Source organism: Cervus elaphus, chromosome 20 (genome assembly GCF_910594005.1).
Source record: "Cervus elaphus chromosome 20, mCerEla1.1, whole genome shotgun sequence".
NCBI lineage: Eukaryota > Metazoa > Chordata > Mammalia > Artiodactyla > Cervidae > Cervus > Cervus elaphus.
In genome coordinates, this window is record NC_057834.1 from 96,617,045 (window position 1) to 96,633,839 (window position 16,795).

The 16,795-nt window shown below is 37.2% G+C and overlaps 1 protein-coding gene across 4 annotated transcripts in view; it reads right to left on the bottom strand.

Annotated features, from left to right (window-relative positions):
* Positions 1–16,795, bottom strand: part of LRRC7 (leucine rich repeat containing 7) — a 575,718-nt gene that overhangs the window by 325,488 nt on the left and 233,435 nt on the right. For all 4 annotated transcript variants that reach the window (XM_043877735.1, XM_043877734.1, XM_043877736.1 and 1 more), the window contains exon 4: positions 7,982–8,099. In XM_043877735.1, coding sequence (XP_043733670.1) covers positions 7,982–8,099 — 118 coding nt within the window. The remainder of the gene's footprint in view (positions 1–7,981; positions 8,100–16,795) is intronic.

The following is a 16,795-nucleotide window of genomic DNA, read 5'->3' on the forward strand; positions in this document are numbered from 1 at the left end:
AGAGTCTTCTCCAGCACTACAATTCAAAAGAATCAATTCTTGGATGCTCAGTCTTCTTTATGGTCCAATTCTCACACGCATACATGACTACTGGAAAAATCATAGTTTTGACTATATGAACCTTTGTTGGCAAAGTGATGTCTCTGCTTTTTAATACGCTGTCTGGGTTTGTTATAGATTTTATTCCAACAATCAAGAGTCTTTTAATTTCATGACTGCGGTCACCATCCACTGTGATTTTGGAGCCCACGAAAATAAAATCTGTCATACCTTCTTTTTTTTTCCCATCTATTTGCTATGAAGTAAGACCTGTATGCAGGTCAGGAAGCAACAGTTAGAACTGGGGATGGAACAACAGACTGGTTCCAAAAAGGAAAAGGAGTATGTCAAGGCGTATATTGTCACCCTGCTTATTTAACTTATGTGCAGAATATATCATGGGAAATGCTGGGCTGGGTGAAGCACAGGCTGGAATCAAGATTGCTGGGAGAAATATCAATCACCTCAGATATGCAGATGACACCACCCTTATGGCAGAAAGTGAAGAACTAAAGAGCCTCTTGATGAAAGTGAAAGAGGAGAGCAAAAAAGTTGGCTTGAAGCTCAACATTCAGAAAACTAAGATCATGGCATCTGGTCCCATCACCTCATGGGATATAGATGGGGAAACAGTGGATACAGTGGCTGACTTTATTTTTTGGGGCTTCAAAATCACTGCAGATGGTGATTGCAGCCATGAAATTAAAAGACGCTTACTCCTTGGAAGTAAAGTCATGACCTACCTAGACAGCATATTAAAAAGCAGAGACATTACTTTGCCAACAAAGGTCTGTCTAGTCAAGGCTATGGTTTTTCCAGTGGGCATGTATGGATGTGAGAGTTGGACTATAAAGAAAGCTGAGCGCCGAAGAAGAGATGCTTTTGAACTGTGGTGTTGGAGAAGACTCTTGAGAGTCTCTTGGACTGCAAGGACATCCAACCTGTCCATCCTAAAGAAAATCAGTCCTGAGTGTTCATTGGCAGGACTGATGTTGAAGCTGAAACTCCAATACTTTGGCCACCTGATGCGAAGAGCTGACTCATTTGAAAAGACCCTGGTGCTGGGAAGATTGAGGGCAGGAGAAGAAGGGGACGACAGAGGATGAAATGGTTGGTTGGCATCACCAACTCAATGGGCATGAGTTTGAGTAAACTCCAGATGTTGGTGATGGACAGGGAGGTCTGGCGAGCTGCAGTTCATGGGGTTGCAAAGAGTCAGACATGACTGAGTAACTGAACTGAATCAAACTGAAGTGAAGCTTCCTTTGTGGCACAGGTGTTAAAGAATATGCCTGCAGTGTGGAAGACCTCGCTTTGACTCCTGGGTGTGGAAGATTCCATGGAGAAGGAAATGGCAACCCATTCCAGTATTCTTGTCAGGGAAATCCCATGAACAGAAGAGCCTTGTGGGCCCCAGTCCATGGGTCACAAAGAGTGGGATATGATTGAGCAACTAATGATGGGACTGGAAGCCATGATATTAGTTTTTTGAATATTGAGTTTCAAGTCAGTTTTTTCACTCTCCTGTTTCACCTTCATCAAGATAATGGGGAGGGGGCAATGAAGAGACTATACCAAGTGGTCTTGGAAACAGACAAGTCACTAAGTTAAGATGGTAACAGTGGGAATTATGAGAAAGAAACAGCTTTGACATATATTTAAGATGTAAAGTGGGCAGGATTTGGTGATTTAATGTATATTGGAGTTAAGGAAAGGATGGATTTTTGCATTGTATGCCTGTGTGGGGCTTCCCTGTTAGCTCAGTTGTTAAAGAATCTACCTGCAATGCAGGAGACCCCAGTTTGATTCCTGGGTTGGGAAGACCTGCTGGAGAAGGAAATGGCAACCCATTCCAGTATTCTGACCTGGAGAATTCCATGGACTAGTTCGTGGGGTCACACAGAGTTGGACACGACTGAGCGACTTTCACTTTCACTGGGATGTAAAATGGGCAGGATTTGGTGATTCAGTGTATATTAGAGTTATGAAAAGGATGGATTTTTGCATTGCATGCCTGTGTGGATAATACTAACATTAACAGAGAACTGGATATAATGGAGGAAAAACAGACTGGGGTGGATGCTTAGTTTGGTTTTAAACACATTATGTTTGGAGGTGTTTGTGGAACATATTTTAGCTGTGTCCAGCCTGTAGTTGGCTAAACCAGTCTGAAGCTCAAGGGAGAGGTCAAAGCTTAATGTGAAGCAGTCATTATCCTATGAACAGGACTAGCAAATATATCACTATACGGCAGTTTGGAGCCGATTTTAGGGGTTACTCATCATTTATTGCAGTATTATTCCTATTTTTCAGCACTCAATTGCAATATTTAACACATCTCAGTATAATAGGTGGGGATGCTATCCTTTGTACGGTAACTCATGTAATATAAATACATGCTATGTATTTTAAAGAATGCTAAAGTATAAAGTTTATTTATCTCCCAAACATTCATGGAGCACCTGCCATTTATGGGTATTGGGTTAGTTGTTCCAAATAGAGCAATGAACGAGATAGTCCCTGATTTCAAGGGTTTTACAATCTAGTCAATACATAAGGATAAACAGAAATCAAATTACAAAGTGAGATATGTTCACAGAGAAAACACTTAAGATGTATAAACATATAACAGAGAAAGGAGCAATTAATTCTCTTTGTCTACAGGATATTAGGAATGTTTCTCAGAATAAATGACATCAGAGATGCCTTTTTAAAGGTGAATAGGACTCTGGTTGATGGGGACAACAGTGAGAGGAAGGAATATTTTGTGTAGAGAAATAGTATCATTTCTTTTATCACAGAAACCAGCCTGATGCATTTGAAAATGACAGTTTAGCATTACCTGAAAATGCAATGGAAGGGAGATGGGTTGGTTGGAGGTATGGTTAGAGAGGTAGTGATAGTTATTCACACAAAATTTCTAGATCCATTTCTCTGCACAACAGTTCACTTATATAAAGGTTTTAATATAAAATAATATTTTTAAATTGTGGAAAGAAAAATAGTGCATTTGGATAACAGGTGGAAGAATTAGACCCAAAAAGTAAAGATTGGAGGCACAGGGACAATGAAGATCAGATTTCACCTCCACCTCCAAGTGAAATAATTTCCTCATAAGGGGTCACTCATCAAATTCCAACACAATTAAGGCAAATATTTATCAAAATTGAGTAGCATTTGAATGAATCCTTGGCTCAAAATAAGCATTCATTTTCAGTCCCTCAATACCAATACTGATTATATTCTCTCATGTCTTGACTCTTTTCCACCAGGACAATTCCAACCTTGTCAAACTGTGATGCTGACACTGCACTTATTTTCTGCTATCTGCTCTTTTTTCACTTGAGAGATTCCCAAAGGATATATTATGCTCCGTAAGTAACTGTCTAGGTCTCTGCCACAAAACTCAATGACAGGTTTTTAGGTATAATTTTGTGAAAGGATTGATGTGTTGAAATCTTTTACTATTTGTGTCACTTCCAGCAATGGCTGGTATATCATCATGCTCATCAAACCTTTTGTACTATACTAACCTTGCAGAATGATTTGCCATGCTTTGCTTGGCTTTTTGCATAAATATTTCCACAATATAACCATCATAAGCATAGCTAAAAGTTCCTAAATTCTACTTACTAGGATTTCTAATTATGTTCACAGACTTATTTCTGAGTAGAACTATAACTTGCAGTTTACATCCTAGCAACAAAAATTTCGTGATGCAAGAAAACTGCTAGGAGATGATTATAGTGCTCATAAAAATGTCGTTATTTCTTAGAAGTTTTATGTCTGTATTCGGTAATGAATTTTCTTCTGATTCTCTTTATGAATAAGATAGATTTTTATTTATTTGAACCATCTAGTCAAACCTCACCTGCCTGAAGACCAAGGGATTGTTATATTTGGTTGTAAGATATTTCTCAGAAATTGTAATTTGAAAACAGAATTTCATGTGTGAATGTCTATAAACAGTATCGTTAGTAAAGTACAGAAATATCAATCCATAAAAATATGTACCCTATAAGTCTACTTTTAAAAGAATAAAGGTAGACCTCACATCATCTTTCAATTGGCCTAAATCTAATTGCTGTTCACTAAGTTGGCAAATGATCCTTTCAGGACTGTCTTCCTGAAAACCCTCTAAGTGGTAAGTCAAGTTGGTATAGAAATAAGTGTGTCCTTCAATTGTACTCCATTGTTTACTTCAAATGAAATGCTCTCCTTTATTCAGATGTTACTGTGCTTCAAGGAATTCCTCAAGCTATATTCTTTATCTTAACTCTTCCCTAATCATAAATCAGTCTCTATTAATCCTCTTATTCTCTAAGAATTTACAATTGTAATTTGTGCCATATAGTTAGGGTTTCCTGGGTGGCCTTCAGCAGTAAAGAATCTTCCTGCGGTGTCAGAGAGGTGGGCTGGATTTCTGGTGTGGGAAGATACCCCGAAGGAGGTAAGTATGGAAATCCACTCCAGTATTCTTGTCTGGAGAATCCCAGGGACAGAGGAGTTTGTCAGGGCTATAGTCCATAGGGTAACAAAGAGTTGGACATAACTGAAGCAACTTCACCTCAGATGTGTCTGACTCTTTGTGACTGTATGGACTGTACCAGGCTCCTCTGTTCCTGGGATTCTCCAAGCAAGAATACTGTAGTGGGTTACCATTCACTCTTCCAGGGGATCTTTCCCACCCAGGGTTCAAACCCACGTCTCTTTTGTTGCCTGAATTGGCAGACAAGTTCCTTACCACTAGTGCCATGTGGGAAACTCGGAGCTCGCACACACATGCCATATAATTAATCACTTCATTGTATTGGGCTCGTCAAAAAATTGCTTCAGATTGTTCTATATCTTCTTACAGAAAGCCCCAAATAAAATTTGGCCATCCCAATATAATGCTTTACAATATTCCTTGATTATTTTTGTTAGTATTTTCTCCCCAGTGAGAATGTAAACTTTTCTATGACTCTCATAGTCTTGAAGACTGTTCGTTACTTAAACTGGTATACTTCAATGAGTGTTCCATGTCCAGAAGGATCATTCACTCATGAATTCATCCAATAAATTGTACTGAACTCCTACAATGTGCCACACATTGTTTTATGCAATAGAGATGTATCAGTGACCAAGACAATGATAAAAAGTTAGAACATCACTGAACTTTTTAGTTCAGTTCAGTTCAGTTCAGTTGCTCAGTCGTGTCCAACTCTTTGTGACCCCATGAATCGCAGCATGCCAGGCTTCCCTGTCCTTCACTAACTCCCAGAGTTTACCCAAACTCATGTCCATCAAGTCGGTGATGCCATCCAGCCATCTCATCCTCTGTCGTCCCCTTCTCCTCTTGCCCCCAATCCCTCCCAGCATCAGGGTCTTTTCCAATGAGTCAACTCTTCGCATCAGGTGGCCAAAGTATTGGAGTTTCAGCTTCAGCATCAGTCCTTCCAATGAACACCCAGGACTGATCTCCTTTAGGATGGACTGGTTGGATCTCCTTGCGGTCCAAGGGACTCTCGAGAGTCTTCTTCAACACCACAGTTCAAAAGCATCATTTTTTCGGCGCTCAGCTTTCTTCACAGTCCAACACTCACATCTATACATGACCACTGGAAAAACCATAGCCTTGACTAGACATTTTAGTTAGCGGAATCTAAAAAATATTTAGGGCTTCCCTGGTAGCTCAACTGGTAACGAATCCAACTGCAATGCAGGAGACCCCAGTTCAATTCCTTGGTCAGGAAGATCTGCTGGAGAAGGGATAGGCTACCCACTGCAGTATTCTTGGCCTTCCCTGTGGCTCAGACAGTAAAGAATCCACCTGCAATGGGGGAGAACTGGGTTCAATCCCTGGGTTTGGAAGATCCCCTGGAGGAGGGCATGGCAACCAACCCACTCCAGTATTCTTGCCTGGACAAGAAAATCCCCATGGACAAAGGAGCATAGCAGGCTATAACACGTAGGGTGGTAAAAAATCGGACACAACTGAGTGATTAAGCACAGCACAGATAATACATAAACAAGTTAAAATACACTATGTCAGTTACTCATAAAGACTATTAAGAAAATCAAATCAGGAAGGACACTGGGATAACACCAGTTATTCTGAAATGCACAATAATGTAATTTTAACTATGGGCACGATTTTGGATGGTGAATCTCTAGAAGTTATTCACCCGCACAAATGAAACTTTATACCCACTGGATAATAACTCTTATTCATCATGGATGGATTTAGTTATTATTTCTTAGGGTAATTTTATCTAACTACACTGACTGGATGATGTCCTACTAGTATGCATGTCCTTCACTTCCAATGTATCTTTAACTCAATTTTTACTTAATCACCGATAATTATTTCAGTTCAGTTCAATTTAGTTGCTCAGTCATGTCTGACTCTTTGCAACCCCATGGACTGCAGCACGCCAGGTCTCTGTGTCCAACACCAACTCCCGGAGTTTACTCAAACTCATGTCCATTGAGTCAGTGATGCCATCCAGCCATCTCATCCTCTGTCATCCCCTTCTCCTACTGCCTTCAATCTTTCCCAGCATCAGGGTCTTTTCCAGTGAGTCAGTTCTTTGCATCAGGTGGCCAAAGTATTGGAGTTTCAGCTTCAGCATCAGTCCTTCCAATGAATATTCAGGACAGATTTGCTTTAGGATGGACTGGTTGGATGTCCTTGCAGTCCAAGGGACTCTCAAGAGTCTTCTCCAACAACACAGTTCAAAAGCAACAATTTTTCGGCACTCCGCTTTCTTTATAGTCCAACTTTCAAGTCCATACATGGCCACTGGAAAAACCATAGCTTTGACTAGCTGGAACTTTGTTGGCAAAGTAATGTCTCTGCTTTTTAATAAACTGTTTAGGTTGGTCATAACTATTTCCTCTATTTCTTTGCATTCATCACTGAGGAAGGCTTTCTTATTTCTCCTTGCTATTCTTTGGAACTCTGCATTCAAATGGGTATATCTTTCCTTTTAATTATTTATTTAATGTCTAATGCATGTTCTAGAATAAGTTTCATGAAGGCAAGGATCTGTTTTGTTCATGTCTATTTCTTTGGTCCCAATAATAATGCCTTAAGTTAACAAAGCAATATATACATACACTCACAAAGTTTAACCAACCAGCTTAATGACGGAGGAGTCCTGTTTTATATCCTCATAATGCCTAGGCATAACCTTTTTTGACTGATCCTTGCTTTATTCTAATAAAATGGAGGGCCATATTCATTTGGAAGAAAATGAGGATTTAATGAACATATGAGAACACAGGAGACTCCCAAAAATATTAAGAAGAAAACATCATCAACATGAATATCAACAAAATCACCAGATATAATGTTTGGCCAAAATTATAACAAATACTACTGATCACTTATTATTCACCAGGTATTGCTCTAAACATCTGAGATACATCAGTCACCAAAATAGAGTAATATCCCTCCTGTCACATAATGTGGTTTATATTTTGGGGCAAGAGAGGGGAGACAAACCATAAAAATAAGCAAATTATATGCATTGAGAAGATGGTCACTGCTATGGGAGAAAAAGGAGCAGAGACAGGGAGATTGAACATTCCAACCCCAAAAAGGGTGAATGGGTAGGCCTTGTTGAGTGGGTGATATCTGAAACATGTTGGAAAAAGTTTTACTCAAAGAATGAGGAAAATATACAATGTAAAGTCATTAAATAATCTCAGAAAGGTTAAATCACATATCTGAATGCAAGGGGAAATAAGGCCTGAGTGAATCAGGGACATTAGTAAGAGGAGGGAGAGACATTTTCTGTCTTCAGTTTTATAATTCAGGATTTAGCTTTTCAACAAACATTAAGTTAGAGTTGTAACAAAATCAAGGAAAAGGTGTTATATCATTTTCTAAGCAAAACATTAAAGCATATTTTCAGTTAAAAATTCAAGTTATTTAGAGATGAACAGAAAATCTTACCATTTTTACTGATGTCGAGTTCTTTAAGGTTTACTAAACTAGCGATAGTGGTTGGCAGATTTGAAAGGTCATTGTCAGGAATACTTAGCTTTTTTAGAGCTTGACAGTTGAACAATTGCTGTGAAAAGAAAATAATAATTAATGAGATCTTAATTTGGTTAAATACATTTATATATAAACTTAGAAGCAACATTCAATTCACCATCTTTACCAATGTGGTAGTAAAAGGGCCAATACAAAAGTCTCACTTTCTTCCATACACTTCCACAGAATCCTCCAGATTCTTTTCAGAATTTTTTCACATTCCATCCCCATATTAGTACCTCCCTGTTCTCTGCTACCCAGATTCACTGCCCAAGGTATTCAACATTTCCCCCTTCGGTTTAACATTAATGTTTAATTTGCCAGTGAACAAACAGATTTTTTTCTTCTGTGAAATAATTTCTTGAGTAGCCACTTCCTTTTTATTCCCACAGCTACCAGGATTACCTCAGTTCTCTTTCACCACAACCTCAAATTACTTCCATTTAATCATATCAAACAGCTGTTTATCAGACATGCAAGAAATGCAATACAGTTGAATACATGCACTCACATTTCTTTTTGTGTACCCCCACACTGCTTCATAAATATCTAGCAAATGAAACATTTAATCTCTGATATTTAATGAAAAATGACCACTAGTAGTTGGTTCATTTCTGCCACTAATCCAAAAGTACTAGATGGGGACGAGTCAAGTGGTAATGCAATGGTTCTCAAATCTAGCATGGTTTTAATCACTGGTTGGTGGAGGTGCTTGTTAAAATGTGGGTCCTTGGGCTTTGCCCAACGAAATACTGATATGAGGGGTCTGGGATGAAGATAAAAATCATCATTTTTAATAAGTTAGTTCCAAGTTAGTCACTTGTTAGTTAGTTCTCAAGTTTCAAGTTAGTCGCTCAGTCATGTCTGACTCTGCAACCCCATGGACTGTAACCTGCCAGGGATTTCCCAGGCAAGAATACTGGAATGGGTAGCCAGTTGCTTCTCCAGGGGATCTTCCTTACCCAGGGACTGAACCTGAGTCTCCCGCATTGCAGGTAGATTCTTTGTCATATGAACTACCAGGGAAACCCAATAAATAATAGTGATCTGGTTATTTTTTTATGTAGGTGTTTCCAAGTATCATGTTTCTGGAAATAATGCAATTAGATTTTTTTTGCTATGTCCATCTCACCTTGACTACTCAAGATTTGAACAGGTGGAACTGAAATTTCATATTCATTTCTGAAAGAATTATCTTAATGAGATCTTTTCTGTTTAACATTTTTAATTCTATTTTGCTGAATATCCCCCAATGAAGTCTCTGGTATACATGACTATGCAATTGGCAAACAGTACATTTAACTATTGCTTGTTCTCACACATAATTCATAATTTATATAGTACATGGTTGTTATTTCTCAACTCAGTTTTTTAAAAAATAGACTGTGTTAGTTAATACTTAGGATAAATATGTTTGTCATTTTTGGCTCCTTACAAAGCTCATTTGCAATACCTCACGTAGTGCTAGAATTTCAATATTCTCCATAGAAATGTAACTATTTACTTTTATAAAATCTAAAAATGAGAACTTCAATGGACAGTTTCCACTAACTACTAATTTTCCCTTAATATATAGGAAAAAAAAGTCTACACTCATGGCCAAAGTTAACTTAAATTTTTGTCCAGTCTCTATCATTCTATTAAGACCATTGTACTACATGCAATGTGGTCAGTTATAGCTGCATATATATATATATATGTATATACATATATGCATATATATACATATTTAAATCAACCCTATCAACCTTGGTTGATACTGATAAGATGTATTAGTTACTCTTTAGTATATTATAACCATTTTATGCAAAATTCAGATAAATTATTTTCAAAACACTTTTTTTTTTTCAATCTGTAAATTCAAGTCTTATTTTCTCAACTAAATTCTCAGCTTATCTCAAGAATTAATAGAGGCTACATTCTTCTTCAATTTATTTTTTTTAATTTTTATTTACTTATTTATTTATTTATTTTTATTAGTTGGAGGCTAATTACTTCACAACATTTCAGTGGGTTTTGTCATACATTGACATGAATCAATATAAATGAAGCCACATCAGGAAGAAAAAGTTTGGGAATTTTTGAACACCCTATTACATTAGAGATCCAAGACAGTTCTGGTACAATGAGTAAGATCATGGCATTGGAATCAGACTGAAGTGGATTCAATCCTCACTTACCTATTTACTAGGTGTATGACCTTGGGAAAGTTACCTGATATGTCTGAACTCTATCATTTTCCTCATCTGTAAAATGGGGATAATAACATTACCTTACTTGAAGGATTGTTGAGAGAATTACATGAGTTACTTTGTGTGTGTGTGCGTGCTAAGTCACTTCAGTCATGGCCAACTCTTTGCGACCCTCTGGACTGTAGCCTGCCAGGCTCCTCTGCCCATGGGACTCTCCAGGCAAGAACACTGGAGTGGGTTGCAATGCCCTCCTCCAGGTGATCTTGCTTATCTAGGGATCAAATGTGCATCTCTTATGTCTCCTGCATTGGCAGGCAGGGTCTTTACCTCTAATGCCTGTCATCAATTTTAAGTCTTGCACTTTTTCACATATTAACATCTTTGATATTTGGGATTCATCTCCCAATCTAGATTGTTATATTTTTAAAGCAGTGTTTTTTTCCCTTCGTGGTACTATAATAATGGTAATGCTGTGTCTGATAATCAATAACCTTGGATTTGATAAAATGAATTACTTGTAAAAATGTAAAACTATATTTGGCACATAGTAAGAGCTTGATAACTGTTAGTCTTTACTAATATTTACAAGTTAATACAGAAATATATATATACTTGCATAATAGTCTATTCCTTACTTTTCTAGATGATGAGGTCTCTGAAGGCAGGAGTCATGTCTGATTCATCTTGGTGTCAATATATTTCACCTTTGTATATAACAAAGTGACTGACATAGTGCCCTACACATACTGTATGTTGAATAAATATATTTGAAAGTATACCTAGATAAGTAAAGTGAAAATGAGGAAAGTGCTAAGTTCCAGCTTAAGTGATACTTCACTGGTTGGAAGTTTCAGATGGACAAACAATCTCAGTGGAATCTAAATTTAATAAACAAAGCAGTGAACTCTTGAATATGAGTCATGATGTCTACAAGGTGGCAAAGAAATTAAGGCATCTTAAAGATTCTTTAAATATTCAAACTTTGAATGAAAATGAGGTAAAGAATTATCATAAATTCTTCAATATAGTATAAAACAGCAATTATAATTAATAGTTAAAGTAAAACTCTTAATGATTATGGTTATTCTGCCTTTAATTTACTAATGATATCTCCTATTTCAAAAAATTGCTTTGAGTCTTAAAATATTTGAATACTAAAGTGTTCTTTTTCTTGGACTGAAGGAAGCAATCTAACTCTGACAAAAACTGGTTTGAGAAGACTATGCAATTTAAATTACTGACTCCAAACAGAAATTGTTAGGTATTTGTAAGGGAGCGGATACAAAAGAGAAAGGCCTAACTGTTGAAAATAAAACATATTTGGGACCAAAAACGCACATTCTAAAAAGTGTTAGTCATTAATTTATGGAAAACCATTCATTGATATCTGCCACAAAACTGAACAATATGCTAAGTGCAAGGGACATAAAATGAATAAGACACAGCAATTGAGCTCAGTAGGTCAGCTTACAGTGTAATATTTAGATATTAAATACCATGTGAAAAGACTATGCTAAGGTAAATATCAGATGTAATGAAAACACACTGGTAGAAGTCTGCTCGAATTTACATTGACAATGGTGATGAGGTTGACTCATGAAAGTATATCTGGAAGAGGTAATTAAAAAATGTGTATCACCTAAGAGCTAGCACAAGATAGCCAGATAAAGGTTAAAGAGGGATAATGTATTTGTAGTATCTAAAGATACTCCAAATGTAAAGACTGTGTAACTCAAACTAGTTTCAAATATATGCTTGACAGCATGAGGATATTAGGATTGTGGAGGGAATTCTCTAAGTCTACAACATCTATATGCATTTAAAATATGTTTATTGAACATCTATTATATGATATGGTCTATTTCAACACTGAGCATAAGGACATGAGATTCCCATCAATTCCTATTTTCAGCATGGTAGACTAAATATTCAAAGGAAAACTTTTTAGTGCAATGAATTACACACACACACACATTCCTTTAATACATAGCTGAGCCCTGGCTGAAAAATACTGGAATTTCTCAAATTCCAGAATAACAAGAAAATGTTACTACACAACTTGAATGGGTCTGTGTTTAGCTTCTGCTCTGGTGGTATCTGTTGGTCTCTGGTGGCTGAAGACTAAGGGTTGTTGTTTTTTTTTTTTTTGCCAGTGGAAGATAGAAGACTGTTTGGGGTCTGAACAGAGGTTGGAGATGGCTAAGAGACCACTCTATACACAGTTGGGTTCTCCTAAGGGTGATACCTCACTCAGTAAGGGAAGGAAAAAAATCTGGGTTCTGCAAAAAGAGTCAGTGGTGAATATATGACTTTCTCAGTCTTGAGTAAGGTGAGAAGGAAGGAAGGGAGAAAGGAGGAACGGAAAGAGGGAGGGAAGGGAGGAAGGCAAGAAGGGAAAAGAGAGAGGGAGAAAGGGAGGAAGGAAGAAGAGATGAAGAAAAAAGATAGGGAGAAAAAAAGACAGAGCTAATAAAACAAAAACAAAATGTCTACTTGTGGGATTAAAAAATCAATGTAGGTCAAAATAGAAAAAACTATGGTAGTGGCATAAAAATAGATATGTAGATGAATGGAATAGAACTGAGAGCCTAGAAATGAACCCACTCATTAATATTTGACAAGGGAGCCAAAACGATGCAATGTGGAAAGGATACTCTCTTCAATAAATGGTGTTGGGAAAACTGGATAACTGCAAGTGGAAAAATGAAATTGTACTCCTATCTTATACCAATCACAGAAATAACTCAAAATGAATTAGTGCCTTAAATATAAGACCTGAAACTGTAGAACTTCTAGAAGAAAAGATAGGGGAAAAGCTCCTTGACATTGGTATTGGCAAAGATTTTTTGTGTATGACACCAAAAGCACAGGCAACAAAAGCAAAATTAAACAAGTAGGACTACATGAAACCAAAAAGTTTGTGCAGAGCAAAAGAAGTGATCAGCAGAAATAAAACATACAGAATGGGAGAACATACCTGCAAATCTTTATCTGAAATGGGGTTAGTAACCAAAATACACACGAAACTCATACAACTCAAAAGTAAAAATTCTAATTAAAAAATTGGCAAAATATTTGAATATACACTTTTCCAAAGAAAACATACAGATGGCCAACAGGCACATGAAAAGAAGCCTGTCATTACCAGTCATCAGGGAAATGCAACTCAAAACCACAATGAGATAAGAACTCACACTTGTTATCATTAAAAAGACAAGACACAAATGATGGCAAAGATGTAGAGAAAAGGGAAACTGTGCACGTTGTTGGTGGGAATGTAAATTGGCAGAGTCATCATGAAAACCAGCATGGAGAAGCCTCAAGATATTAAAAACACAACTACCATATGATACAGTAATCCCATTTCTGGGTATATATACAAAGGAAATAAAAACACTATCTTGAAGATGTGTTCACACCCCCATGTTCCCTGTAGACAAGACATAGACAAACCTGTGTTATAAGCATATGAATAAATAAAGATATGAGATCTATACACACACACATATACAATATGCGCTACAGAATCCATGACTAGTTGAATCCTCACATATGGAACCATGAATCTGGAGAGCCAACTATGGAACTTGAGCAGCCAGATTTTGGTATCTGTGGCAAGGCTGAAACCAATCCCACATAGACACCAAGGGAGGACAATATACAGATTTACAACTGTGTGGGGGTCTGCACCCATAATCCCTATGTTGTTAAAGAGTCAACTGTATATACAATGGAATATTATTCATCCATAAAAAAGATAAAGTCCCATCTTTTGTGACAAAATGGATGGAACTTGAAGGCATTATGCAAAGTGAAATAAGTCAGGCAGAGAAAGATAAATATTTTCTGTATGATTTAACTTGTGTGTGGGATCTAAAAAAGTTGAACTCATAGAAATAGAGAGAAGAATGGTGGGAGAAATGGGAAGATGTTGGTTAACGGGTGCAAATACTATGTTGGATAAAAACGAAAGAGTTAAATAAGCATGCAGCTTAAAAAGACAGAAAAATATTAACAGAATGTAGTACCAGTATCAGTTCAGTCACTCAGTCTTCCAAATCAGTAGGAAAAATAAAGAAACAAGTCCCTCAAGCCCACAGTGGTCTATGAAGCAGGAAACGAGCCCCGGACTGGGAGCTCCTCAAGCAGAGGAACCACATCACTTCCAGGTCATTGCATGTATCTTATAATGCTCTTTATCTTTTTAATTTCTTGTTTTTTATATTTTTTTAATGTGAAATATATATACACAGGAATATATGTAATACATATTTTTTAAACTATGATGATAAAACAAAGAGCCATATTCCTCAAACCAGTTTAAGAAAGCTACTTTATTCTCCTCCAAACCATGTCCCTTGTCATCTACCTGATCCACCAAAAGTAACCAATTTCTCATTCTCTCTCCTTTTACCACAGGTCTAGTAATCCTAAACATAGATACTGTTAAGATTTGTCTGTTAATCTTTATACTAGTAATCCTAAAATTATATACTGCTGAGATTTGCCTGTTAATCTTTATGTAAATGAAATAATGGGGGTATGCTTTCTTCTGCAGCTTGATCTTTTCATTCAATACTATTTTAACATTATTCCATGTTAATGTATATAATCCACTCATTCATCTTTACTGCTTTATGCTTCATATAACACAATCTTCTCATATATTCTACTGTTCATAGACTTTTGAGTTATTTCCAATTTTTTGAACAATGCTGCTAAGTGTGTATATATATCTCCTAGTGCACATATACAAATGTTTCTCTGAGGCGGTAGGCATACATTCACATTTACTAATAATAGAACTTTGTTTTTCCAATGTGACTGTAACAATTTAAAGTCTTATTAACATGGATAAGAATTCTCATTTCCTCACATTATTTCCAAAATTCAACATTTTCAGACTACTTTTTCCAATACGTGGTATGTAAAATGGTAACACATTTTATCTATTACTAAAAAAAGTGAACACTGTTTAGTGTTTTATTCATTTGGAAGAGTTCATCATATATTCTGCATATGAATTTTTTTGACAGTTCTTTCAATATATGGCTCATTATTCCATTCTTTTTATGGTAGTTTTTGATAAAAAGACATTTACAATAGTCAAATTTATCTCTCAGTTTTAGTGTGTGCAGATGGTCTCCTATTTTTTCCCTCCTAAAAGTTTTAATGCTTTGATTTGACTCATTTGGGATTTATTTTTGAGAATGAAGTGAAGTAAGGATCCATTCTTTTCTCTTTATAGATGACCAGTTGTTCCATTTTAAAAATAGGGCATTATTTTTTCCACTCATTTGCAACACAAATTCTGTTGGATTTCCAACAGAGCTTCAGATTTTCTATCTGTAGTCCACCGGTCTATTTGTCTATCTCTCATTCTAGCTTGGTGATCGGAACGCTATGACTTGACTTGTGCTTATGCTAGAGAAGAATGGGGAAGTGATAGAGAGAATTTCTAGAGAAGCAAGAAAGCCCATCCAAGCTTTGAGAGAGGAGAGGTTCTGTGAGCAGAAGGCAGGGTGGGGAAGTGGGGGTAGATTGGGGAAAGCAGGGCAGTTCAGGAAGCTGTAATAGCAGGAAAGGCCCAGAGGTATGTCAGGAATGGCAAAAAATTAAAAGTGACTCTTTTCTAAGCTTTGTGGAGGTGTTAGAAATGCAGATTTTAATCAGAACATGAAATGCTCTATGGTGACCTAAATGGAAAGGAAATTCAAAAAAGAGGGACTATAATAGTATGTATGTATATATATATACATATATATATATACATATGACTGATTCACTTTTCTATACAGCAGAAAATAACACAACATTGTAAAGCAGTTCAGTTCAGTTCAGTTGCTCAGTCATATCCGACTCTTTGCAACCCCAAGGACTGCAGTACCCTAGGCTTCCCTGCCTATCACTAACTCCCGGAGCTGTACTCTAATAAAAATTAAAAAATAAAAGCAGTCAGGGCTTTATCCCACAAGAGGTGTTCAGATGGTGATTTTTAAGTCATTTTTGAGTCAACCTTACTGATACTCTCTCTAGAAACACACATCCACACAAACATACACATTTGCAGCCAATTTCAAGAAGCCTGCAAATCACCGGAAGCCCGTGCATGGCTTTATGGGCCAGGTTAAGGACCTCTGTGGTAGGTCATGCCACGCTACTTCTAAAAAAGCTAATGTGAGGAAGCCCATCTCTTGCCTGTACTGCACTCAGTGGCTCTCTCGTCTCTTTGGGACAGTCCAAGTTTCCCGATAGAGCTTTCGATGCCCTTTACCTCTCTATAGAGTCTCACCTTGTCATTGCCCTGTCTCTTGTTTCTTCCTCATACCTTCCCTCCCGCCATCCTGTGGGACCACATCTTCAGCTACACTGACCAGCGTCAGATTCTGTATCCACCTGCTCTCCTTCACTTCTGTAAACGCCAGGTCTCCAGCTGAAGCTTTCTTCCACCCCACCCTCCCCCACCTCCCCTCAGCCCTCTTCTTCAAGCTCAGGCCCTCTCACCTTTCTGGTTATAGCTTAAGACTGGTTTACATGC